The sequence below is a fragment of the Hylobates moloch genome, unplaced genomic scaffold (genome assembly GCF_009828535.3).
Source record: "Hylobates moloch isolate HMO894 unplaced genomic scaffold, HMol_V3 SCAFFOLD_3, whole genome shotgun sequence".
NCBI classification, from domain to species: Eukaryota; Metazoa; Chordata; class Mammalia; order Primates; family Hylobatidae; genus Hylobates; species Hylobates moloch.
In genome coordinates this window covers 158,647,898-158,672,745 of record NW_026652278.1, presented here as the reverse complement: position 1 = coordinate 158,672,745, position 24,848 = coordinate 158,647,898, and the positions used below count along the sequence as shown (strand labels likewise).

Here is a 24,848-nt window from a genome sequence, read left to right as displayed (position 1 = left end):
TGTTTTGGGATCTTTGGGGTGTTGCTTTTTCTTTGGGGTGTCCGGTGGCACTTTGCCTGACTTCTTGTCCTACGTCCAGGAAGAATCCAGGAAGAATGAGGTATTTAGACAAATGAAGGGTGAACAGGACAAAGAGGAGCTTTATTGAGTGCTGGAACAGCTCAGAGGAGAGCCACAGTGGGTGGCTCCTTTCTGCAGGAAGGTTGTCCCATCAACTCTGCAGCTCTCAGCAGAGAGGAGGCTCCTCCCAACGTGTGCTCAGCTCTCAGCAGATACTGTAGCTCCTCTCCGCAGCTGGTCGTCCCATCATCTTCCCAGCTCTCCACAGAGAGGGTAGCTCTTCTCTGTAGCTGGTCCTCTGGTGGCTCTCCGTCCTCTGATATGCTCTGGCTGAGCTGGGGGGCGGGGGGGGGGGGGGTCGAGTTTATGGACCTCACAGGATAGGAAGTATGTGCCAGTTGGTCCATGGGCAGGCCCAGAAAAGGCACCACAAGTCCCCACTCCAGTTGGTGGATCTGGCAGCCCCTCCTGCAGCCTTCCTGCCCTCCCTGGCCCCTTCCACCCAGGAATCTGTCTGCCTCCTGCCATTCATGGCACACAGGCTTGGCCAGACTTCGCTCCAAGATCAGAGCTGGTGCCAACAGTAGAGAGAAGTCAGGCAGCAGGAGCAGGAACTCCCAAGCCTGCAGGGGCAGGGGAGCCTTCCCAGGCCCCCAAGAGTGCAGGAATACCTAAGTCTGCAACCACTGGTTTGGGTGGCTGCAGCTGCGAAGTGGGTAGGAGCAAGGGCAGGGCTTCTGCCTGGTCCCAGTCCCTAAGAACCCCCAGCTCCACATCGAGATCCCTCTCTGCCTGATCTCCCTGCTCCCCTGTTGTGCTGCTCCCCCCTGCAAGCTGTGGGGGAAAGTGAGGGGGCTGTCTGCCTCCTCCCCATGCCCTGCAGCAGCTGGTGTGATGGCTGCCACACCAGACAGCTGCTGCTGCCATCACTTTCAAAGCCTGAAACAAGCTTTATCTGCCGACATTACTTTTTACATAGAGCAGCTAATCAAAGATAAATTGGTCAATATAAATGGCAGAGAAAAGTGGGGGGAAGTTCTCATTTCTCATTCTTATTACCTGTTACCATACTTCCATATATCAGGCTCAATAACAAAATATAACTCCTTATGTAGGAAAACTCACTTTGTGAAAAATGTTTTGTGTATGTGTGTTTCTAACTTGTTCTTGTATATACTTTTTTTTTTTTTTTTTTGAGATAATTTCCCACTATCTTGCTCAGGCCGGAGTGCGACAGGATGACAGCTCCCTGCAGCCTAAACCTCCCAGGCCCAAGCAATCCTCCCAACCAGCCTCCAGAGTAGCTGGGCCCACAGGCATGCACCACCCTACCCAGCTAATTTTCTTATTTTTTGTAGAGACGGGGTCTCCCTATGTTACCCTGGCTGGTCTCAAACTCCTAGGCTCAAGCAATCCTATTGCCTTGGCCTCCCAAAGTGCTGGGATTTACAGGCATGAACCACCATGCCTGGAATTTGTATGTACTCGTAAGTGACAGAACTAAAAAACAAGAGACAGAAAAAACTATAATCTGAACCAATTCTATAACAGGAAAACAAGGAGTACAAAAAAAAAAAAACCCCAGGAGAAATAAAAATGAATTAAATCAGTGAATAAATAATTTTTATTTACAACAATACAAGCGCTACAAACGCAATTCAAGAAAAGAGGTAGGGGTGGGGAATGATTTACACAACTTAAATGTTTTAACAAATTAATTTTAATTTTAAAAGAAGAAATCAGAGCCCAATAATTTATTTTAGAAAGAGCAAAATGGTCATGGGCATTTTCTCTGAGATCCCTTGAATTATACTAAAGTGTCCCAAAACAAACTAACAAAAAAGAACCATTCTTCAAATATATATATATATACACACACACACACACACACACACACACACACACACACACACAAACACACACAGTAGGGTTGCATTTGAAACACAATTCCACATATACCACCTACAAATTACTCCACGGCAACACGTCATGCTCTACTCTGAAAGCTTCACTAAATCTCATCCTTGCAGAAAGAAAAACTCAGCTAGACATCTGAGCAGCCCGTTGCACTGAAATGACACTAATATTGGCCGCTTCTTGAATTGTTAATCAATTGTCTTGTTGTAAGTCAATTCCTCTGTACTGGCAGATTTGAGTCACAGTAAGACTGATGAAGGATGGCACTATGTCTGTTTTGGATGAATGTTTTCTATTTCTTTCTTTCTTTCTTTCTTTTTTTGAGACAGGGTCTTTCTCTGTCGCCCAGGCTGGAGTGCAGTGGTGCAATCTTGCTCACTGAAGCCTCCTCTTCCCAGGCTCAAGCGATTCTCCCACCTCATCCTCTCCAGTAGCTGGGACTACAGGCATGCACCACCAGACTTGGCTAATTGTTTTTATTTTTTGTAGAGACAAGGTCTCACTATATTGCCCAGGCTGGATGAATGTTTTCTGCTACTCCTATGTGCACAGTTGTCACACAAACCCAGTAGAAATGAACCCGTGGCTTTTGAGTCTGCAACCCAGGCTGCGATTGTGCTAACCATACCACCACACGAAAGTCACGTGACACTTTTATATGGAGCTTCACTTTCAAACAGTGCACTCCACACTTACATACATGAGGTCACAAGCATCTGAGAGGAAGACCATTATCCCCATTGTGGAAATGAGGTGGCGACTCAAAAGGGGGAACACACAGGTGGGAGGAAAGAAGGATGCGTTGCAGGCTGGCCAAGGATGTTGGCTGGAGAGCCGTCTGCAGAAGACTCCTACTCCTGAGTAATTCAGCGTGGGGGACTGGGGGGGCAGCTACTCTGCCTCCATGTAATGCCAGCCCATTGGAAAGGGGTTTATTACATTGCACTCTAGGTTGGAGGTATGAAGTGAAATTAAAATGAGAAGAGCACAAAAATTTATGGAGCCCATAGAATCATGCTCTCCATCACTTCGTTTTTGCTCAACAATGTGGCAAATGAAAGTGCTCTTGTGACCCCCAGGAAACCATTTGGAGCTGAAGCTCCTCATAGAATTTTCAGGAATAAATCTCATTGCTCAGTCAGGTCATCATGGTTGCTAATATTTGGAACTCAAACTTAAGTCAGCATTCCTGGCAACTAAACCATTGTTTCAGGATAAATCTTGCACCAGCTTTGACCATACAGGTTCTTCGTGCCCTGAGTTACAAACAAGTTACAAACAAGGTCCTGGATAGGGCTTAAATTAGTAAGGATCTCGTTAAAAGAAAGGCTGAGAAATGTACAGCAGGCTCACAGCAATGGACAGAAATACTACATCTTTGCCCAAAAACAGTTAATGATGAACTTGGGATGCATAATCGACTTTAGACTGCTCACCAGATTTTGCATATTTTTCCCAATCATGGTGACACACTGCACTAGTGCACTATGCTTTATGCAGTCTCCCCTGTGAACATCTTAAGATGGTTGGACAAAGTCTTCCTAAGACCCAGAATAATGTGAAATTAAACTTCAAACATAAATGATATTTTGGTTTTACTGTCACACTGTAGTTCATCTTGATCTGAGAGTAGTAACCAACCAAACAGGACTTCATCAAGCAATTCTTTACTGGATCAAAACTTCTCTGAGCAAACCCCACTCCAGGATGACTAGAGTGTGAAGCTCTAGCAACTGCGAAAGGATGGAATTGAATCCAAAAACTGCCATGGATCTCCAGTCTCCTTTCACATCAGGTAAAACCATATTCGTAAGATAAAGGGCAGTGGGCTCCCTGACTTCAGCATCTGGCCCTTCCCTCCATAACATACAGAAAAGGTGACTCCTTATCAGGTTTAATCCTCATAGTGATACATATTAAAGCCATCAAGGCTTAATATTAAGGCTGAATGGAGTAAATCTTGTGGGCAAGCAGGAGCCCCTGGGACATCTCACCCTAGCCTCCACTCACCTGGCAATTTGACAAATCCCTTCAAGACACATGGCTCTGATTGTCACCCAGACATTGGCATAGGGACTTCCCTTTTATCCCTCATTTTGGAAGGTTTTGTGTGCATAAGAATTACTGCATAGATTATACACTCAAACATATGTTAAATTTTATGGTCAATGTAAGGGATTTTCTAGATTCATTTTTACGATGTACTAACTTTGGAACCTAAACCTCCATGAGAAGCTACTTCCGTGAATACCAACTGGCTTCTAACCAAATAATCTTTTCTTTCTTCTTTTTAGGTGAACAGCTACTCAAAATGAAGTCATTGCCTTTCTTTCACATATCTAGTTCCTAATATAGAAGAGTTGATTTGAAAACTGCATAAATCAATAGTAAGTTTATGTTTTCATTAACAGGCACTCAGCAATACCTTTATGTGTAGGACAATACCTGGATGCAACAGATGCAAGAACATGAGATGTGTCCTTTGTTCTCAAGGGGCTTTAGCCCTAGTTTGGGAAGATGGGCAATGCACGTCAATATAGTTTGCATAATGAAACAATTTTAATGTGAGTGATAAAAATAATATCACTTATTTTGTTGTGCAGCAAAATTCTTCAGACTGATTAAAAATGTAAAATTCATTTTATCGTTGCTAGTATTTTTTTTGCTGTAATCCTGTCACTGAAAATACATTCATCATGCTTAATGTTTTTATTAATCTTCCACCATAAATAAATCATGGGATAAGAGTCACTGTCCAATTTATTTTATGGCTTAAAAAAAAGACATTCTAGTTCTTTTGTAAATGAACTGTCGCTATAAATTATGCAATGTTCCTAAACTGTTAGACAAATCTGGCCTATTTATTTTATAATGAATTAAAATGTAGGCAATGGACTAGATTTCCCCACTTATTCACAATACTTGTTTCACTGGTCCGAAATATTGAATCTAATCCATTCTAAAATGCATGAATCATATGGCTAATTTCTCGTGGTGACATTAAGAGCAAATCGTACTGAAGCTCATACAGTATTTCCCAATTTGCCACTTCAGTGACACGGTGGTGTGTAGTCATCTTAATGTCTAGAATGATACAGTCTGAGAGTTAATGCAACAAATGAAAAATAGTCTCTCCCCAAAACAATCAATATGCATGTTTATATTAAATATATTGATTCCATTAAAAAGTTACGCTCGGTTGACAAGAGTATAAAATGAAGACATACAAACCTGCTTCTTAAATTCTGTTTCCTGTCATTCCCTGGTCCCACCCCCAGGCCTCTTTCAAGCAACTGCTTGCTCTAATTGTAACCCCAGACAGAGCTGCAATTCTGAGAGGTGGACTAGGTTTTAGGGGATTCTGAGGAAATCCCCAGGGGTCATCCATAGCACCCAAGGTATCTTGAATAAAACTGGGGCAGATGTAACAGTGCCTGAAGAAACTGGCAAGAAACTAGCAAGCCCACAGCCCATGCTTGGGGAAGCAGGGACAAGAAGAGGACAGTGGAAGAGTCCTTTCAGCCCCAACCTCAGGCTTCAACCTCTTCTGCCATCAGGAAGGGCTGGGAGGCCATCGGGTAGTTAAGGGCAGTGGTGAATGATCACCACATTCTTCCATCATCCTCAACCCTGGTGACCAAGGACAGGGGCCAGGAAGTGGCTGGTACATGAAGCAGGGTAGGACGCTCCTGACCAAAGCTGACCTTGAGCACTCAGTAGGTCTCCATCCTCCTGGGCTGCTTCTCAGCTTCTGGGCCCCCAGGCACTGCTTACAGAAAGGTATACTCAGACCATGGCCTTCTCCTTGAGGAAGTGAGACCCTGATGGAGCCAGGGGCAGAGGAACTTTAGGGGAAGCTGGGGAGGTTAAGCAAGGACACCTTAAAAGGGAGTTGGTAATACAGCAGCCTCTTTGAAGCAGGCAATATTGGTTTCTTAACAGTTAAATGCATTCTGTAGGTTGATCTCACAGATAAACTAATGGTATATTCATGGTGATTCAAAGAGCCAGAGATCCTTGAATTATGTAACTTATGCATTCCTGACTTGTGTATCATATCTTATGTCTAATGCCTTAGGTTAGACAACAACTGCTATTTAAAGCAAACCTATGCCTGAGCCAGTGTCTTATAGGAAATAATCAACCATTTATGCCTGGAGCCTTTGAAAACTGTCCTGGAAGTCAGGCCGACAGGAAGGCTGTTGGAGGCTACAACCTGGCTTATATCTGAGAAGTCTCTCGGATGCTTCTAGTAATGGTTTTGGTTCCTCATTTTCCCATAAGTCTTCCCATAACATTATGAAAGAGGGCAAATAATGCTCTCAAGAAAAATAAGTAGCATGAGAGTAAACGTGAGCAAAAACAAGACATAGAGACAGAAAACCAGATTAAGACCTTTAGAACTTGAAGCTTCCAAGTACCGAAACAAGTAGGCAGTCAATGTACAAACAAGTCCAAGCCATAAAATGAGTGTAAGGCAGGGCGGAGGAGCGTGATTGTCCTGTGATGACTATTTTGGTACTCTTTTGTAATACTGACCTTTTTAGAGCTGTCTTTGGTTCTCCTGCTTTTCTGGTGCCCTCAGAACAGGGGCCTGGTGCTAGGTGAATCACAGGCTGGTTAATGGCTAAGCGACAACCAGCAGTTGTGCTCAGAGTAAACTCATTACCTACCTTGTCTCTTATGGGCAATAAGCTATAGTTGACTTTTAATATAATTAAATGTAATATTCATGTAACAGCCCAAGATTCCTAAAGACATCTGGCGATTCCCTTTTTAATCTTAGTCCATTTTCAGTAATTAGTACTACAGGCCAAAAGCACATACACACACAGCAGTATACATCACTGAAATCAATCACATTGACAGAGATCTGCAGGGTCCTTTTATACTCCACTTTCTCTCTCTCCCCATCATTGCTAAGCCACATCATTATGCTTATTTGCAATTCTTAGCTGCCCTTCTTACCCTACGCTCCATACTTCTGAGCAGCAAGTTGTAATTTCTATTCATTTTAGGAAACTGTCCCATTTCATTCATAAACACAATGACAACATTCTTCAAATGTTAGGGATGGTTAATTTCAACATGCTTTTAAAATTCCCATTAAAGCAGCAAGGAAGGCTCATTGGAACTAGCAGCAAGGAGGGCTCATTGGATTTAGCAGCAAGGAAGACTCTTTGGAATTAGCAGAAGAAATGCCCACCTATGATGTGAGAGCCCATAAACCATGATGCTGAAAAAACAGCCACTGCTTCAAGGTCATCCATACATTTGGCCACACATTCATCGTGGATTAATCAATTTTGTCTTTTTGCTGGCTGACTGAAGTCAGGGAGAAACATGTTGGTAACAGATCTGAAACATGTCACCAGAGAGAAAAGCAGAATCGATACCAAATAGACTTGAGGTCAAAGTCTGAATGATATTTCAGACCAACCAACTGGACTGATGGTTGCCTGTATTTTAAAATGCCTTCCTCCAGGATTCTCCAGCACGAGGTTCTTCTGCAACTTCCAGCAGATAATTCAACAAAATGTATTGGCATCTCTTGTGTGCCAGAAACTTTACTAGATTAGACCAAAAAGACTCCTAAAGAAAAGCTGCAGAGCTTATAAATGCCTGAATATCATAAAAGAAACATAATTTCTTAAGAAATTAGGTCCAAATAAAGAAACCTACTTCCTCAGCTGGATAATTGCAGTTATGACATATGCTCCACATAATCAATAAATAAAGAAAAACTATTGATAAGCATATTTATCCATGATCGAGAACAAAACAAACCAGCCAATCATTCCTGGAATGAAGGATAGAAATGGTATTTATTATTTGGGGAAGACAGAGCCAGCATCATACTGAAAGTGACAGCATTTGGTCTCTTATCATAGGGAAGTAAAAAGGTCCAATTTGTTAGGAACTTCATTGCTGGGGTTGGATCAAGTCAAAATTGTGACATCATCTAAAGTAGACTTTAGTGTCAAACACGCTTTCCCATTGTGACAATCCACTTGTACATGGCCTGGGCCTTTGGGCTCCCCACTGTGGAGCCTCTCACGGTGGGACCCAGGCTTTGGGTAGCTGGCTCCATGCTCTAGCAAAGCCTCACTTAGCAGTGGGGAGGTCCCAAGAAGAGAAGCCAGATACCCACATAAAACAAGCCTGCTTAGCCTTCCAGTGTCCTTCAGATCTTACCAAATGAAAGCCAGCTTGCTCCACCTACTGTCAAGCCAGCATCTTATTCTCCCCATTCTTGTCTCTGTAAGTCCCCCAGACACCATTACAAAGGTCTTTGTACACCTGTACCATCCACCTCAGCCTCATCCCTCCTGGCCTAGGCCATACCTTCGGGCTTCTCCTCAGCCTCTGCCCTCAAAGGAGCTGCTGTGCCCACACCAGGATTTTTGGTGTCATGACTATCCAAAAGATAAAAAGACAAGGCTGGGTGTTGTAGCCCATGCCTGTAATCCCAGGAGTACTTTAGGAGGCCAAGGTGGGAGGATCACTTGAGGCAGGAGTTGGAGACCAGCCTGGGGAATATAGCAAGACACCCATCTCTACAAAAAATTGAAAAATTAGCCGGGCATGACAGTATGCACCTGTAGTTCCAGCTACTCAGGTTGTTCAGGTGGGAGGATTGCCTGAGTCCAGGAGTTTGAGGCTGCAGTGAGCCATGATTGCACCACTGCACTCTAGCATGGGCAACAGAGCGAGACCCTGTCTCAAAAAATAAATAAATAAATAAATAAATAAATAAATAAATAAATAAATAAATAAATAAAATACAGAATTGTTTCTTCTCTCTTATTTCTAGTAAACAACTACTCAAAAAAAGAGAAGCCATGAAAGTCACCAGCCTAGAAAATTACAATCAACTTCACGAGCTTCATTTGGATTTCTCATCATGCAATAGCAAAGTCACAGTTATTCCTACTGAGATCACAATGACGCTGCCAGAGCCTCCCCTGAGCTTGAGAGCCCCCCTCTTCTAAGCAGCATTTGGAGGTGAGTGGCGCAGCCTCCCTGTCAAGTCTGGGGACAAAGGATTCACCTGGTGGGCCACACTCCTGGAGAGTATGTTGGCTTCTCTGCATGTGTGTTTTCCATATGTTGACTGCTGATGTTTGTTTCCTTGCTTGTCTGTTTCCTTGGGTCACCCAACTCCAACATCCTCCATTGTAGAGTGGGAAAGTGGATGTCTGGCTTTCTTCCCTCCTGAGGAAATTGTGAACTAGAAGAACAAACTCCAAGCTAAATACAAGTCACGACTTTTCCAGAATCCAAAAGCAAAGTAACTGTGAAGTCAAATTCTTTACAAAGGGGTCCCCTCTAGAGCTCAGCCATCCCCCTACTTGGAGTATCCAGGGCTCTGTTTCATACTTCTCTCACCAAGACATTCCTTTTCTAACCTTCCTCTGCAAATATCCACCCACTTTCAAGAAATGCCACCCCTACACACAGGAGGCAAAGTTCCAGATGCATCCTTTCTCCTGCCAATAATCCATGGCCCTACATCTGAGTTACTGACTAAAATGAAACCCTGGTGGGGTGGGAGGCTCAGCGGTGATGGTCATTAGTGTCCCAAGCTAGCAAGCTGCAAACTGTCCCGGAGGGAAGGGCTTTGGTGTGGTCTCAGAGGGAGGTCCAGGAAGGATGTGACCCTTCACGCTGGGTCTTCTGCCCGCTGTGAGTTGCAAGCATGCCATTTGATCTCCTGATTCTTCCAGCTGGATAACCACTTCACCCACACATACGCACACCCCTCCAAGGAGCCAATGTCAATGCTGAGTCCAAACCCAGAATGAGGAAGGGGAATATTTTCCTAATACAGTACTGACTCAGCCTTTTCAAGAGGCCTTGCTCTCCTCAACCAGCAAATCACAAGACTAGAGAGAAGTACTGGCTTTCTTTCATTCTTCCCCTAACCCTCCTTCAAATTGTGCTGTTTCAAACTCCCAGGAATAAGGGATAGCCTAATGTAGGTAGGATCATACACCTCTTATTGTCCTCTTCCAGAAACAGTGTGAGGTCAAAACTTCCAATGCTCCACTCACTCTCTGTTGGAGGGGTTAGAATTTAGAAAGGAGAAGCTGGGCCTGCATCGATTACCAAGTAAAATCTCTATGTGGTTCGACAAGTGGAAAAACAAGCAGCTGCTTTACTAGGTTACTCTTTTATGTTCTCCAGACCCTCTAATATAAGCCAAGGCTATGTAATAAGCACAGATATAAACAACACTTTTATTAATAGGCAGATACCTCTCCCACCCACATAGATCTCTCTGCCAAAGAAAACCCAATACAGGGGCTACTTGAAGTTTTTGACCAAGAGTTATTATTCTTCCTTTTATCCATATGACTTAGAACTGTTTCTCACGTAGAGTGTGCAGAGTCACCAGGAGGACTTAAAAATCACTGCCTCCTGGACTACTCTATCCAGAGGTCTGGAATGGGCACTTCATCCCCCAGGTGATCCTGAAACTGGTGATCAGTTCGCCCATAGTTAGTACCAGGTGCCCCTAGCAGACACTATGAGCTGATAGAACTGTAACAATTATGCTAATTCCCAAAAGGTTAGTCTGCCCTCCTGGGGTGCCATGCTTTCAACAGAAAAAAATAAACTAAATCTACTCTAAGGAGTAACCACATAATTAGAAGGTTATTACTACGTTGCGGAAAGAAATAAGTACAGTGATAAAGAACAATGGAATTTGTGGCTTAATTAGTAATACAGTGCTGAGCTTCATGCAGTTACAGACCAATAAAACAAGGACATCAGAGTGGCCCACAAAATACTTCCTGATTTCTGAAGCTGAAGAAAATTCATTGGGCTTAAGGAGGTCAAATCTGAGAGCTCACTTATCTTAGTCTCCTAACTTATTGTTAGGAGTATAACCATTCAGCAGATGGTATATGATATGACTTTGTTCTGGCATTTTTCCTTTGCAATCTGTTTATAATTCTCAGCAACAATTTTTTTAAATTAATAAACTTATAACATTATATCAGTCCATAGGTTTAATATTCATTTATTAAGTAAAATTCTATTGAAGCCTAAGAACGAAGACACAAAGATGGCTGAGACACAGCCCTTGCAATCAGGTTGCCTACAGTGTAGCGGAGGAGATGAAAGAAAATCAATCAAGGTTAGGTGTCAAATGAAAACAGGTGAAGTACTCAAGAGGCATTCACCTTGGGAAGATCAGAGGACACCCTGCCTGAACCGGCTCTTCAACGCTTAACAGTTTGTCAGGTGAACAAAGGAGAAAGAGAGACAAAAGAATTAACAGATATATGGAGGCGTGAATTCACATGGCAGGTAATTTGGACTGGTGAGGATATGGGATATTACGGGACACAGGCTAGAGACCAATCTGGAAAGGAAGGCAGCAGCCAGTTCATGTTTAAAGTTTGGACCTTATCCTGAAGGCATGATGAATTCACTTAAGGATCTTTAACAGACATATTGTAATACAATTTGCTTAAAAAGAAAAGTCTGAGGAGCTATGGAGGCTGGATTGGAGGGGACACAAAGAGAGGATCCATCTAGGAGTCTGTTGCTCTGTGGTTGATCAGGAAGATGATGGGGACTGGAGTAAGACAGGCAATGAGGCAAGGAAGGGAGGTGTTCAGAAGTGAATAAGGACAGGATAGATAATGCCAGGCGAAGCTGGATGACGGGGGAAAGGCAGGTGAATGAGTCTAGGGTAATGCCCAGATTTATCATGTAAGTGACTGAGAAGATAGGGGTACCCGCTAACCAAGCTAGTAAATACAAGCAGAAGAGCAATTGCAGGTCATGAGTTCTGTTTTGGTCATACTGCGTTCAAGTTTGCTGAGGATCATACCAGTTACGATATTTGGTAGATCACATATGAAAATCTGAACTAGGGGAGACGTGGAGAGGAAGATATGGTTCAGGATAAAGATGATATCCAAAATAGTAACGAACAGGCCTGTAATCCCAGCACTTTGGGAGGCTGAAGTGTGCAGATCATTTGAGGTCAGGAGTTCCAGTTCAGCCTGGCCACCATGGTGAATCCCTATCTCTACTAAAAATACAAAACAATTAGCCAGGCATGGTGGTGTGTGCCTATAGTCCCAGCTACTTGGGAGGCCGAGGCAGGAAAAGCGCTTGAATCTGGGAGGCAGACGTTTCAGAGAGCAGAGATCACGCCACTGCACTTCAGCCTGAGCAACAGAGTCAGACTCCATCTCAAAAATAATAATAATAAATATATATATATACACACACACACACACACAAATAGTATGGATAAAGGGAAGACGCTGACCAATCAGAACAACTGCCTGATCAACCAGAAAGGATTCTAGAAATGAACACCTAGCATGTCCATGTGAGACTATACCAGCTGATACCCCTTTGAGAGCGGCAATCATCAGAAAGGATGACAGCCCTCAGGGAGACCACAGAACACCTACAATGGGGGAGTGCAAAGGATGATAACCTGGAGGAGGAGGATGAGAAGAAACAGTCAGAGAGAGAAGTAGGAGAACCAAGAAAGATTAATGTCATGACAGACTCAGGAACAGAAAGCTTCAGATGGATAGAAGTGGCAGTACAGACTGTTGAAAAGACATCTTGTCCACCTTTATAAGGCTAGACTATTTGTGGTGTGGATGTCAAGGGGTACCTGGGCAAGTTCAAGGGCACTGCTCAGAGCATACCAGCAACAATGGATTCTCAAAGCACAGGAGGAGCATGAAGGGGACACTCCAGCACAAGCTAGGATTCCATGGTGGAAACAGCTGAGTAAATGTATTCTTCCAGGAGTGACCTTCCATAGAGATAGTGACTCTGACCACGCTGAAGCTGAACCGGAGCTGGGCAAGGCAGAGAGGTTCAAATGAAGGGTGACTCCCACTATCACACCAAGCCCCACTGGGCAGCTAACCTGCCTGCCCATCCTCCTCCTCCTTAGACAGAAAACAGCGAATTCCATTCGCCCTCCTGCTCTCAATGAAAGGCTCTCTTTGGGTTCTTTACTAATCTCGAATCTGTAAAAGTACTTTCCCTGTGACTTTTCTCCATTTCAGTACTGTCTTCTCTAAATGAGAATTAAAAGCAAGTTCCCCACACCGACCTCAAGTGGTTTCTAGGATAGCAAGAGTGCATTTTGCAGGTTCTGAGAATTTAAAAGAGACGGGGGAGGGGAGGAAATAGAGTCAGAGTGAATGCAGAAATGCTGGAGAAGAAAACGGGATATAATACTGCGAAATATTTTAATAGTGGGGACACAAATGTAATAATCAATAAAGCAGGTGGAAAGTTCGTGCTCCGGTGCAATTGTAAAGAATGCTTATTAAATACTTAAAAACAAAGAAGATTTACGTTTCTCAAAAGAACAGCTGAAAAATTCCTTGAGCTAAAATGTGTTGCTATTCGAGATGCCATAAAACTGTTAAAATATGACATCTCATTTCAATCTTTTTGGTGAAAAAAATCAGGCTTTGACTCACTCATAGGACAGATCCCACGCACCCACCCACCAACATGGCCCCTTGGCATGGGCGACCTGCCCACGTGTCGATGCAATCGTGCCTCTCTAGAGCCCTGCTTCCATCCGTTTCCCGAGCTTCGATGTCGTGACGAGAGACCGCGGCTACATCAACCTTGGGCAACCAGATGCAGCCGCGTGCGGCAGCTTGGCACTGCCCGGAGCATGCTCAGTCGGGTCCTGACCCACTTCTGCAGGTCTGACCTCGGGGCGTGGGGTCAGAGGCACTACTTTGTCAGTTTGCCAGGAACAGAGAGGAGCAGAGAGACTGAGAGTTGCTAAAGCTCCTCTCTTGGTACATCAATCCCTGACTCGGCGGCGGAACATGCCCAGTCTGGCTGCCGGAGCCGCCAGGAGCGTCAATGTGGAAAGTCCACCTTTCCGGGTTTTCGCAGCAACCCATCGGGAAGAGGGCGGTACGGGAGTAAAAAGGCCGGAGTGGGGCGTGGCCAAGGGGGCGGGCACCAAAAAGCCACGGGAAGGAGCCTGGCCCCGCCCCAGAAATTGAGAGTCTCATTATTTAAAATTAAAAAAAAAAAAAAAAAGGGAGGTAAGAAGGGGAGGAAGCCACTAACATTGCAGGATCGTGCAGCGAAACTTCTGTAGGTACTTAATAATTTTAGAGTACTCTACTTCCTAATTAAAAAGTCAACTTATGGTTCATTAGAAAAAACATGGAAATTACAAACAATATTTTTAAAGAAAATGAAAAAAAAAATTTCTGGAACCCCACCACTCAGAAAGTCACCAGGGAACGTCCCGCCGGGCTTTCTTCCAGACCTATCTGTGGTCTTTGCTTTAAGAGACGTTTAAGACTTACAGTGCAGTCGCCCGGGAAGGCCTGAAAAGCTTTTGGAAGCAAAGTGGTTTGCTCGTGATTGCATTTGATTGCAAGGAGACAGGGTAGGCTTCGGGGTGGGTTGACTGGTTCCCATTTAGCGCCCCAGGTAGGGGACCCTAAGAAGCCTTTTCCAGGGCGTCCTTGAACACGAGTGCGATGCGACGCCCACAAAAGTTGCGGTGGAAGCCCCAGGCGGGGGAGAGAGCGGAGTGAGAGTCCCGCGCTGCCGCGGAGGCCCTGGGCGTGCGGGTGTGGGGCTCGGAGCCGCCGAGGCCGGGCCCAGAGGCTGAGCGGACTGAACGCGGGACTGCCCGGCAACGACAGCCTCCGCCGGCTCCTCCGCGGGGCCGGCCCGCCGCTCCGACTGGCTCGCCCCGCACCGCCCGCCCCGCTGCCCCCGCCCGCGGCTGCCGCGAAAACCCGGCGGCTACACCCGCGCCGCCCAGCGAGCCGCACTGGGCATGCTCGGCCCCGGCCGGCCCAGGCTCCTGTAGGTGGGAAGCTCCGCGCTCCCGGCAGCCGGCGGCGCAGCCCGCAACGCTGTGAGGCGCCGGCGGAGGCGGCTCGCCCGCAGTAGGCGCTACCGGGTGTCCAGCGCAGAGTGCGGCGCAGCGGCCGCTGTCGGGCTGGCCATGGCGAGGGGTGCACGGCGGCCACCTGAGTGGCGCGGCGGTGTCAGGTTAGCAGGGGCGCCCGGCGGGCCGGGGCGGAGGGGCACGGGTGGGAGCCAGCTCCGCACCGGGTCGGCGGCCGAGTCGGCGCCGGGGCCGCGGAACTTTCGGGTGTTTGGCTGGCGGAGACTGCGGCGGAGGCTGCGCTGCGAGACACCGCAGGGTCCCCGCAGCGGGCTCTAGGGGGTCGCAGGATGCTTCGAGATCCGTGCGGGGCGGGGGCTGGCCGTTTGGGGACCGCCGCATCCCAGGCTCGAACCGTAACCTTCCGAGAGCGAGGAGCGCGGAATCCACTGCCAGCTGCCGGCGAGCCACCTAGGTGTCGTGGGGGAAGGAGACGCCGAGCAGCCGTGGGGGCTTTCGCTGGGCTCTGGATCCCTCGCATCGCCGTGCCTCAGTTTCCCCGGACAGGGAGGAGGGTGCGCTGGCCAGGGCTCCGGAGAACGTGAATGCGGGTTCTGCGTCGGGAGGGCGCCGTGTCCAGATGCCGCAGGAGTGCGGGCGGCTGTGGGTGCTGCGAGCCGCCGCCTCGCTACTGAAGCTCTCGGAGTTTGTCGCATTTGACTCCATAACAAGTTGACATCGAATTGCTTCATGGCGTGGAATGGGGAAACGTGCTTCATCGGATTAAAATACAGAATGATTGCAGAACCGATTTATTTTAAGCTTGATCATTCATGTGTCTTCTCCACCCCTGAAAAAAAAACTTAATCTTGCAAGCTTTATAAAGCAAGGTAGCAAAAAAAGGTTTGTAGGTGTGTTATCTGCTCACGTTGTAGAAGACAGTTAAGATACGATCGAACTGTCATTATTTTTAAGGATACTTAGCAGAAAAGTTTGGTTACTGTGGCAATCTATTTTGCGTTATCTTCGATTTAATGTTAAAAACTTGGAAACCGCGCATTGCAGAAGCTCAGTGTTTTTTGTAGTTTTCTCACTTTTGTTTCTAGATGAAACACATTTTTTTCAGTTGCTACTATGTTGAACATAGTAAAATCCTTCAGGATGAAATACAAGATGGAAAAAAATGTCTTTTCATGAGACCATAAGTTATAACAGTGTAGTTCTTCTGACATTTTACTTACACAGAAAGTGCAATTTGTAGGTCCCAGTGTGGTTTCTACAGTTGTTTGTTCCTAAAACATTTAGTACCATTAACACTATTAGGATGATTGTATCTAATAGGGGCAAGATAAACAATCCTGTTCTAGTGGGAACTAGTTCTGCTAACTAAAGCTAAATTCTCAAGCCTCTTTTTTGTAAGTACCACTTAGTGGGTTCAGTTGTTTTATTCATTTAGCTTATTACAAAACACTTGTTTACATTCTTTATAGACCTTCATAGACTTTAGAAGTGTATTGACTTTTCATTGAGTTGTGGGTAGGCTTTAAGGTTGGTGCTTGCTTGCAAGCCTGAGATGGCTCCAGCTCTAATTCTGGATACTCTCTGGGGTGATTTCCCCCAGTATAGAGTTGGCTCTGTCCTGTGATGCTGCATAACCGAGGTTTAATAATAGGAAAGGCTTGAAACATCCAGACAACAACAGCAGTAGCAACAACATGATTACCATTTTTATGAATTAGAACCTGCAGTCCCCTATTTTAGCCAAATAGTCTGGTTGGTGATGTTCACTGATCCTAAATTTATTTCTAAATACATTTATAGAAAAAGAAGTTTGAAAACCCCAAGACAAATATCGAATAATTGTGCTTCTCTTTTCTATAAAAATGCATCAAGTTTAAAATCTTTCATGAAGTACTGGCTGCATGTACACCTACCCTGTACAGCAGGTCTCATATCCTCAGGTGATATTCCCCAGTAGAAGTAGCTAGAGTCTCCCCTTAGCCTTGGGTTCTTCCTGACCTGGAGGAAGCAGCAAGGCCTCAGTTTACTTTTTGTGAATGTGAGGTTTAATACAGATAAATAGGCCCCCTTCTCGATCCAGAAATCCTAAGTACAAATCCTAAGTATTTTCTCAGTGTTAAGAGACACGATGAAATTTAATCAAAGACTTATTTACATACTGCCCTTGGCTTCAAAAAGTCCACATTTCCCTAACCTAAAACTCAAAAAACAACAGGAGTTAGGTTGAAAAGGGGTTTTATTACTGCTCATGAAGAAAAAAATAGACTTTGTAGGTACTGCTCATGAAGAAAAAAATAGACTTTGTAGGCATGTTACAAAAAAAGGTGATCATTTCCTCTCTTTTGTAGTTAACTTTTGGGTTCTTGCAGCTCACTTGCTAGGGACGTGATTTTTAGGTTTATTTCCATGTGTTTAGATTTCTATACTGTATGATGTTGTTGGTGACATTAGACATTTACAGCAAATTACTCCCTTTAAAAATAGATCTACCCCCCCAATCCCTGTGACCTTAATTTATCCAACTCCTATTTGGCTTGCAATTTAAATAGTCGAGGCATTTTAAATTGTGCTTAATTTGGACTTTTTATTCTACTTTTTAATGCAAGAACTTTTAGATACTGGAATATAAGTAAATATTGTAGCCAAGTTGCTTTTAACCTCAACACAGCCTAGTCAGATTTGTTAAACAAGTGTTAATTTAGTTTTTGGAATTTAGAAATCACGCAGATACTATCACTCCCCTAAGTTGGCATCTAACCCAGCACTTGGGATGTGACTTGTCTTTTCTAGCCAAGGCCAGGAGGACACTTAAAACTTTGACAATGTTTTCAATCTATGGCATATCACATTGCGGTTAGAAATGGCCTTAAAATGCCAGTGGTTAATTTTAAGTTTGGTATAATACCTCCCTGGCGTGGTTGAAAGATGGTTACAAAGGGTTTGGTTGATTATGTCATGGTGTAACCACTTAAGAGCTATCAGAAGTAGTTTCTAAGTTATGCTCCAAACAGAAGTCCTGTGAATTTATTGGTCTTGCCTCTGCTTCCACCTGAGGTCTTTACTGATTAAAATATCACATTAATTTTTTTCCACAAACATTGATAGTTAGGCTCCTGAGGCCACAAAAATGAGTAAGAGTAAGTCAAAGTCGAGTCAGAGAGATATGCCTGAGGACAAATAAAACACAGTACAGGATGAGTGCTCCAAAGAGTATGCACATGGGACTGAGGAGGCGGGGAAATGAACCCCAGAGATTGGAGGAGGAGAGGACCTCAGGCTTGGAGTGACATTTCCATGGGAAAAATCATGGTATTTCATTAAGGAATGCCTGAAGAATTAGAAGTCTTCTAAGCAGAGAAGTAGACACTCCAGGAAGAAGGAACACCATTGGGATAGGCAGAATAATGCCCCCCACCAAAGGTGTCCACTTTGGAACTTGGCAGATGTGATTCAGTTAAGGGTCTTGCCATGGGGAGTTTATTCAGGATTATACAGGTGGGCCCAATGCACTTCTGTGGTGTGGGAGTTCAACATGGGTCTTAGTGGGCGAAAGTCAGAGACACTGCAGGGCCTTGTTCCTGCGCGAGTCCCTAGGGGAGAATCTGTTTCTTTGCCTTTGCCACCTTCTAGAGGCCACCTACATTCCTTGTTTTGTAGCCCCATCTGTCTTCAAAGCTCGGAACGGCCAGTCCAATCTTTCTTTCGGGGCATCACTCTGAGGCTGACTTCTGCTTCCCTCTTTCACGTGAAAGAACCTTTGTGATTACATTGGGCCCACCTGAATGATGGCTCTTTAAGACCTGTTTGAACTTCCATGCCCCAGAACTGCAAGCTAAATTTGTGTTAAATCCCTCAGTCTGTGGAAATCTGTTACGGGAGCCATGGAAAGCAAATACAGCCATATCCACTGAAAGGTTTGGTGCAGTGGACTAATAGACAAGGGCAGGAGGAGGGGAACGAAGTGGTCCTTTTACTGTGATGAGCTCAGTGTCATGTAAAGGAGTTTGGATTCTGTCCTATTATAGATAAAATATGGGAAACCGGAACATGAAATGGACAGACCGATGCCAGATTTACTTCTTAAAAACACAATGGATAACTAAACTCCGGGTTTCACAGGGCAGCTTGATAAAGGAAGTCCAACCAGAGGTGGTCAGTGGCCAGCAGAGGTGTGGAACCAGCATGCTGTAATTCAGGTCTCTGGATTCATCTGAAATGGCAGCATTTGTATGCATGTATGAACTTAATAGCTTAAAACTTTTACTCACAATAAGAAGGACATCATAAAGCAGAAGAGGCAAGTCACATTTCACTTTGTTTCTGCTCATTGTCCTCTAACAGTAATCAGCTGTTCTGCTGTCTGCATACCATGCACACGTGAGCAAGGAGCTGTGAAAGCTAAAATTTAACATAATTAACTTGAGAGTGATGAGATTTCACATGGGCCAACTCTGACCAGTTGGTAATAGCTGCTTGCAATGTCATGGGCTTGTACTGGTTCAGCTGGTAAAGTGCCACAATCAATCACCAATGTTTGCGATGGGCTCCATATTTGACGTTGGCGTTAGGGAATGTGGGAGTTGACAGCTATAATACTACATAAACTAACTTCTGGGTTTGAATATTAGAAATCTAGTAATTCTTCTCAAACATATTCATTTAGTCTCTTTTATGTACAAGGCCTCAATATCTACCTTGCAAAAATGTGTTGTCTCCTGGTTAAATTGAGGTCTCTGTGTCCAGAAACCCTAAACTGAAGGATTCTTCTATGTTAGTGTTATAAGAGTGGCTTTGAATTGAAACTGAACTGTATGTAAGAAAAACAAATTTTTCAGACAATGTGGTAAAAGAAGGCCTAGGTTAGCAGTATCTGATACTGGAAACAACAGTAAGACTTGACTAAAATTTATCTTAAAACAAAACTTTATATTGTATAGCTAGCATCCATTTGTATAACTTCATAAGATTTTTACCCAAATGTTCTCGTAGAATGATGCAAAAATAATTGTTTTCTATTGTAAAGTACTAGGTCAGTGTAAACCATTCCTTCTCTCTTAAATCTTAATAGGGAAAAACCAGGATGTGGTAGCCGGATATTTAGGAGTGAGAACCACCAGGACTCAGTGGTAAAGTTGTACTCTATCTGTGGGCAGGGCAGGAAAGGACGCATTTTAAGCAACTCCCATGTAATTAATTGGATTATATGTGTCAGGCTCTGCAGAAGTGCAGAGGGCCTACCTGCTGTGGCCTTTGGAATACTGTGCCCTTAGCTATTCCCAATATTTTTTTTACTGCTCTTTCTCTGAGGGCTTGTCCTCTGCTTTCCCTGGGTTCTAACCTGGGTCCTCTTGTCTTGCTTGTGGCCCTCTGTGTTCTTTCTGGGTGACTTATTTTTCCTCATGACTGCATCAGTCACCCATGCACCAGTGTCCAGCCTTTCTCAAGTCCATATTCCATCCATTCATTGATTCATTCAACAAGTAGTGACAGCCTGAGATTTTAATCTAATGAAGGGTCAAATGTGCAAAAAGATAATTATAGCGAAAATAGGGAGTTATGAGTAAAGGGTGGTGAGAAAAGGAGTGTCTGGGGCTACCTGGGGAGTCCTGGAGGGCTTTTGAACCAAGACCTCAAAGCTAGGGGTTTGCCAGATGTGCAAGGTAAGGAAGGGAACATGGCTGAAGGTGGTGCTGTGGAAAACTACTGGGAGTTCAGGAAAGAGAACTTGCTGGGGTTGGGGGGGATGGAAGGAGGGAGAGGGGGAGGGGGAGGCTCCAGAGATGCAGTCCGGGAGGTGGATGGGAGTCAGACTGTGAAGAATCACCTAGGTCCTGTGTAGGACTTGAGTTTCACACTGTTGACACAACGAAGACATGGAATATGTTTTAGATCTTTCAGAGACAGCTGACTCTAGTAATGACATGGTACGTGGATTGGAGACAGACAAGACTAGAGGCAGGTCAGCAAGGAAGGAGTCCAGTAGAGACGATGAGCACATAACCCAGGGGAAGCCCAGGATGTGGCAGCCCAATATTGAGGAGTGAGAATCATTAGAACTCAGCGATTGATTTGTTTCTCAGGGCAGGGAAGGAAAGGGTACATTTTAAACAATGTCTTTGTAGTGAATCAGATTCTGTCTCAGGTACAGCAGAAATGTGGAAGGCCCACCTGTCTCGAGGGATAGTGGGGTCGGAGCACCTCTCGGGGGTTTTCCTACCAAAGGTAAGACTTTGCAGCACCAGAGTGACTAACTTCCACTGCCTGTGCTTAACCAAAAGGGACTTCAGGCAGGGGAGGAGCTGCAAAGCCCACACACAGCACCTCATGCGAGGGAAGAAGTCGGAACCTTATCACAGGGCACAGACTTTGTAAGAGAGACATAAAAGAAAGAAGAAATTAATTCCCTGATGGACCCTCACCTTTTGGACTGAAGCATTGGGGACTTGCCAATGAGACTGAAAGAAAGTTGTTGTGGGTTGGGCTTTCCTAATTGTGGATTGAGACTGTAACTTAGAGGCTGTGCTGAAATTGACTCTGTAGTCAACAGGAAAGAGGAAAGCTTGCTGAGCAGATACTGAAATATAATCCCAGCGCCTTCCTTCCACTGAGGATTTGAGTTGCTGATGGTGTGAGGAAGAGCATAAGGGAATGGTTTGCTCCTTGAGGAAATAAATGGGTTAGAATAAAGTGCTCCAGAATTGTCCACTGCTGGGACCTACCCAGTTCAGGTGCAGGCTGAGACTAATTCAAATCATTCTCGTCGGTTTACGAAAGCAGTACCTCTTCTTAAAAAGATAGGATCCGTGTGTTCTCGAGTCTCTACCTTTCATATGTGTGTGTATATAGATGAGGTCTCGCTCTGTTGCCCAGGCTGGAGTACAGTGGCATGATCATGGCTCACTGTAGCCTCAAACTCCTGGGCTCAGGTGATCCTCCTACCTCAACCTCTGGAGTAGCTGCGATTACAGGCGCATGCCACCATGCCCAGCTAATTAATTTTTTTGTAGACATGAAGTCTTGCTATGTTGCCCAGGCTGGTCTCAAACTCCTGGCCTCAAGCTATCTCCAGACTCCACCTCCCAAAGTGCTGGGATTACAGACATGAGCCATTGCACCAGGCTGCATCTGTACCTTTCTGTTCCTTCTTGAAATTAGCAAGGGCTCTATATTTGTGGCAGTAATGACCACCCTGAGGAGACCAGCCAACTCCTTTCTTCTCCAAAGGCCAGACTCCCCTGCAAGGAAGTAGGTAGATAAACAGCGACTGTGCTTAAAGATTCAAAACCCATTTTCCCTGGTCCTAGGCAGGGAAAGGTATTTGAGTGAAGACTAAGTTAGTGTTTGGCTCCCAGCACCTCCTGTTAGGTCTTTACTGCCCAGGATGGCTGTGGGTAGCATAAACTCTTTAGTAACCAGTGAGCATTCTTGCTTCTCAGCTGCTGTTATTAAGTTCATCTTGAAAATTGCTGCTTACCTGCTAAAGCTAGGCACTGGGCTTCACTGCCCCACCCCCGGCCAGGCCTGCAGTTCTGTCTGCTGACTCCCTGCCATTTCTGCTGGCACCCTACGTTTGCGGGAAGGTGTTTTTCTTCTTGTTGTCGTTTTGTTTTTCTTCAAGGTTTGGACAATCCTAGATTACTTGGTCTTTGAGTCCAGCTCTGGTTAGAACTTCTCAAAGGTAACCTGTTTTTCTCCATTTCAAAACACTTTTGAGGACCTTGAAGTTCGTTTCCAAAAAACATCTGAGTATTACCAATCCTTTGCCTTAATGGGGGCTGATCATTTCTCGTTGTGCCTGTGTACCCAGGACCTGCAGTGGACTTTTGATATCTTCTTGCCTTTGTAAGGTATCTCATCCCTACCTCCAAGTTACGGCCGCCTCTCCTCTTTTCACTGTGGTGTTAGTTCTTGTGCCTAAGTAGTGGATCAAATGTCCCAAAGTCCCCTTTATCGTTTCTCTTAAGACTCCCGAGAGACCTTCATCTGGAATAGAATTTCTGAAGGAGTTCCCTGCTGTCCCAGAGCTCTCCAGACAGCTTTGCACAGCAGATCCACTGCATAATGCTTGTGAAAACCAATGCCACCTAGGTTTTTATTACTTGCATGCCGTGTTTCTTTCTACCCTTATTTGTCTAGACTAAACCATTTCTCCTGCTAGGAGAACTGTGTGGTCTCCTTTTATTCATCTTTCAGGTCTTAGCCAACCCCAGGGAACATTCTGTTACCTTCCCAGCTTGGCCTCCTCTGAATTTCTATGGCATTTACCTAGTTTAGCACATAATTGCATATTGTTTTGTATGCAGGTGTCACCAAGATTCTAAGCACCTTTGGGGTAAAGGCCCGGTCTTAAACTGTTTTTAATCCCCATAGTAATTGGTACTAAGTGGATAATATTGGCCACATAAGTACTTTCAGGTTTTTTCATTGATATGACTGGCTCCTAATTGTGTTTATCACTTAGATAAAGCTGACTGCCCAGCGGAGAGATCGGAGAGATGGTTGAGATCACCTGGAGAGTGTGCTCAGCGTAACAGGGCCCCTTTCCTTCGAAGCTGAGAGAAAAGCAAAGTGGAAACCACTGAATCCCTATGTTCAGCTTTCTTCTGGTGATTTTGTTTAATTGCAACAATTTGCCATGTTGTCACACTGAAAAACACTTAGGTGGAAGACTGATCTTAACCACTAAAGTCAGGAAGATTATTAAGATGGAATAAAATTCTGAAAAATATTGCTTTTATGAACAAAATTTTAAAATAATTAGCTACACTGTTACGAGGGTTGCCGAAGCTTTGGTGGGCACTCAGTGACCGCCGTGTGCAGGTAACAGGAGCCCTGGACTGAGAGAAGATGTGGGCTCTGCGAGAGGCTTTTCCTGCAGCATTGGTGGCTTGGCCCCGGATTCTTACACTGTTGTGTGGGCAGAATCACAGGCCTGTCCCAGCCTTAGCGTGGTGCTGAGGCTTTGATGAGATAACATCTGTGGGGGTGTTTTGTAAACCATAAATGCTAGGTGAATTGTAAGGGAAGTTATCATAGCACTCTTAATAAGAATTAAATTCAGTAGGGTTTGAATTACAGGATTTCTTCTGATCTGTTTTTCACCGAGATCCAGTTCTTAGTGAAAGAGCCTATAATGACACTTTACATGGGAGATTCAGGGAAGTGTTCACAATGCAGTTCCAGCTTGTGATAATGTGCTGGTAAAGAGGAAGGAGGAAATGCTATTTAACCACCCTCTCCAGTTATTGAGTGCATCTTTTCAAATAGATGACATTTTATCCTGATGAAAGAGGAAACCCTAGGTGATCTAGTTCCTACGCTGTGAGTTTGAATGGTCTTAATCAAACAACCACAGACACAGGAATGAGGGACGGTGCTATATTGTGAAATATAAATTAAATAGGCGATTGCTTTTCACTTCAACAGTAACAAGAGCATACATTTCCGGCATCTCTGCCTCCCCTTCTGTGTTACCCTGAGCCTCTGTTCTCAAGCCTGTCTTTATCACCAGCCTCTCAAATTCCACTGTAAGCAAATGATGCATTTCTGAGGACTGACTTAAAGAAATCTTGGTTTATACTTAGTTCTGTGGTTAAAGAATAGACATTTTCCAAAACTGTCTAAGAAATGAATCGAATTTGTACCAAAGGCGAGCAGTAAGTTAGTAATAGGTCTAACTTAGAGGGCATATAAGTAGAATAAATTCACTCAGCAGATGTTCAAGTGTTTGCTTTGAGCAAAGTGTGTTTCTGAACAGTGGGAATACATCAGTAAACAGCAGCAATGACAGGAGCCCAGCCCTCTAGGAGCTCCCATCCTAATGGGGGCACAGTGTGTAAATCCGTAGTAGTTAATGCTCTAAAGACAAAGGCAGAGTCGAGGTAGGTAGAGCATGATGGGGTGGGCACTGTTTCACGTAGGTGACCAGGAAGGGCCTCGCTGGTTAAAAGCCTGAGGGTTCCAAAGGAAATGTTCC

At 44.7% G+C, this 24,848-nt stretch overlaps 1 protein-coding gene across 3 annotated transcripts in view; it reads left to right on the top strand.

Moving 5' to 3' along the window:
- Positions 1-8,034: 8,034 nt before the first annotated feature.
- The window catches only part of MFAP3L (microfibril associated protein 3 like), a 46,867-nt gene continuing 30,053 nt past the window's right edge, over positions 8,035-24,848 (top strand). Inside the window, exons 1-3 of one of the 3 annotated variants that reach the window (XM_058436876.1) lie at positions 8,035-8,238; positions 8,792-8,982; positions 23,334-23,478. Coding sequence is in view for 1 of the 3 variants with exons in the window: in XM_058436875.1 (XP_058292858.1) it covers positions 14,969-15,015 (47 nt within the window). In the remaining 2 variants the exon portion in view is untranslated. Of the gene's footprint in view, positions 8,239-8,791; positions 8,983-14,849; positions 15,016-23,333; positions 23,479-24,848 lie in introns of those variants that run through there. The other 2 variants (XM_058436877.1, XM_058436875.1) reach the window with 2 other exon arrangements.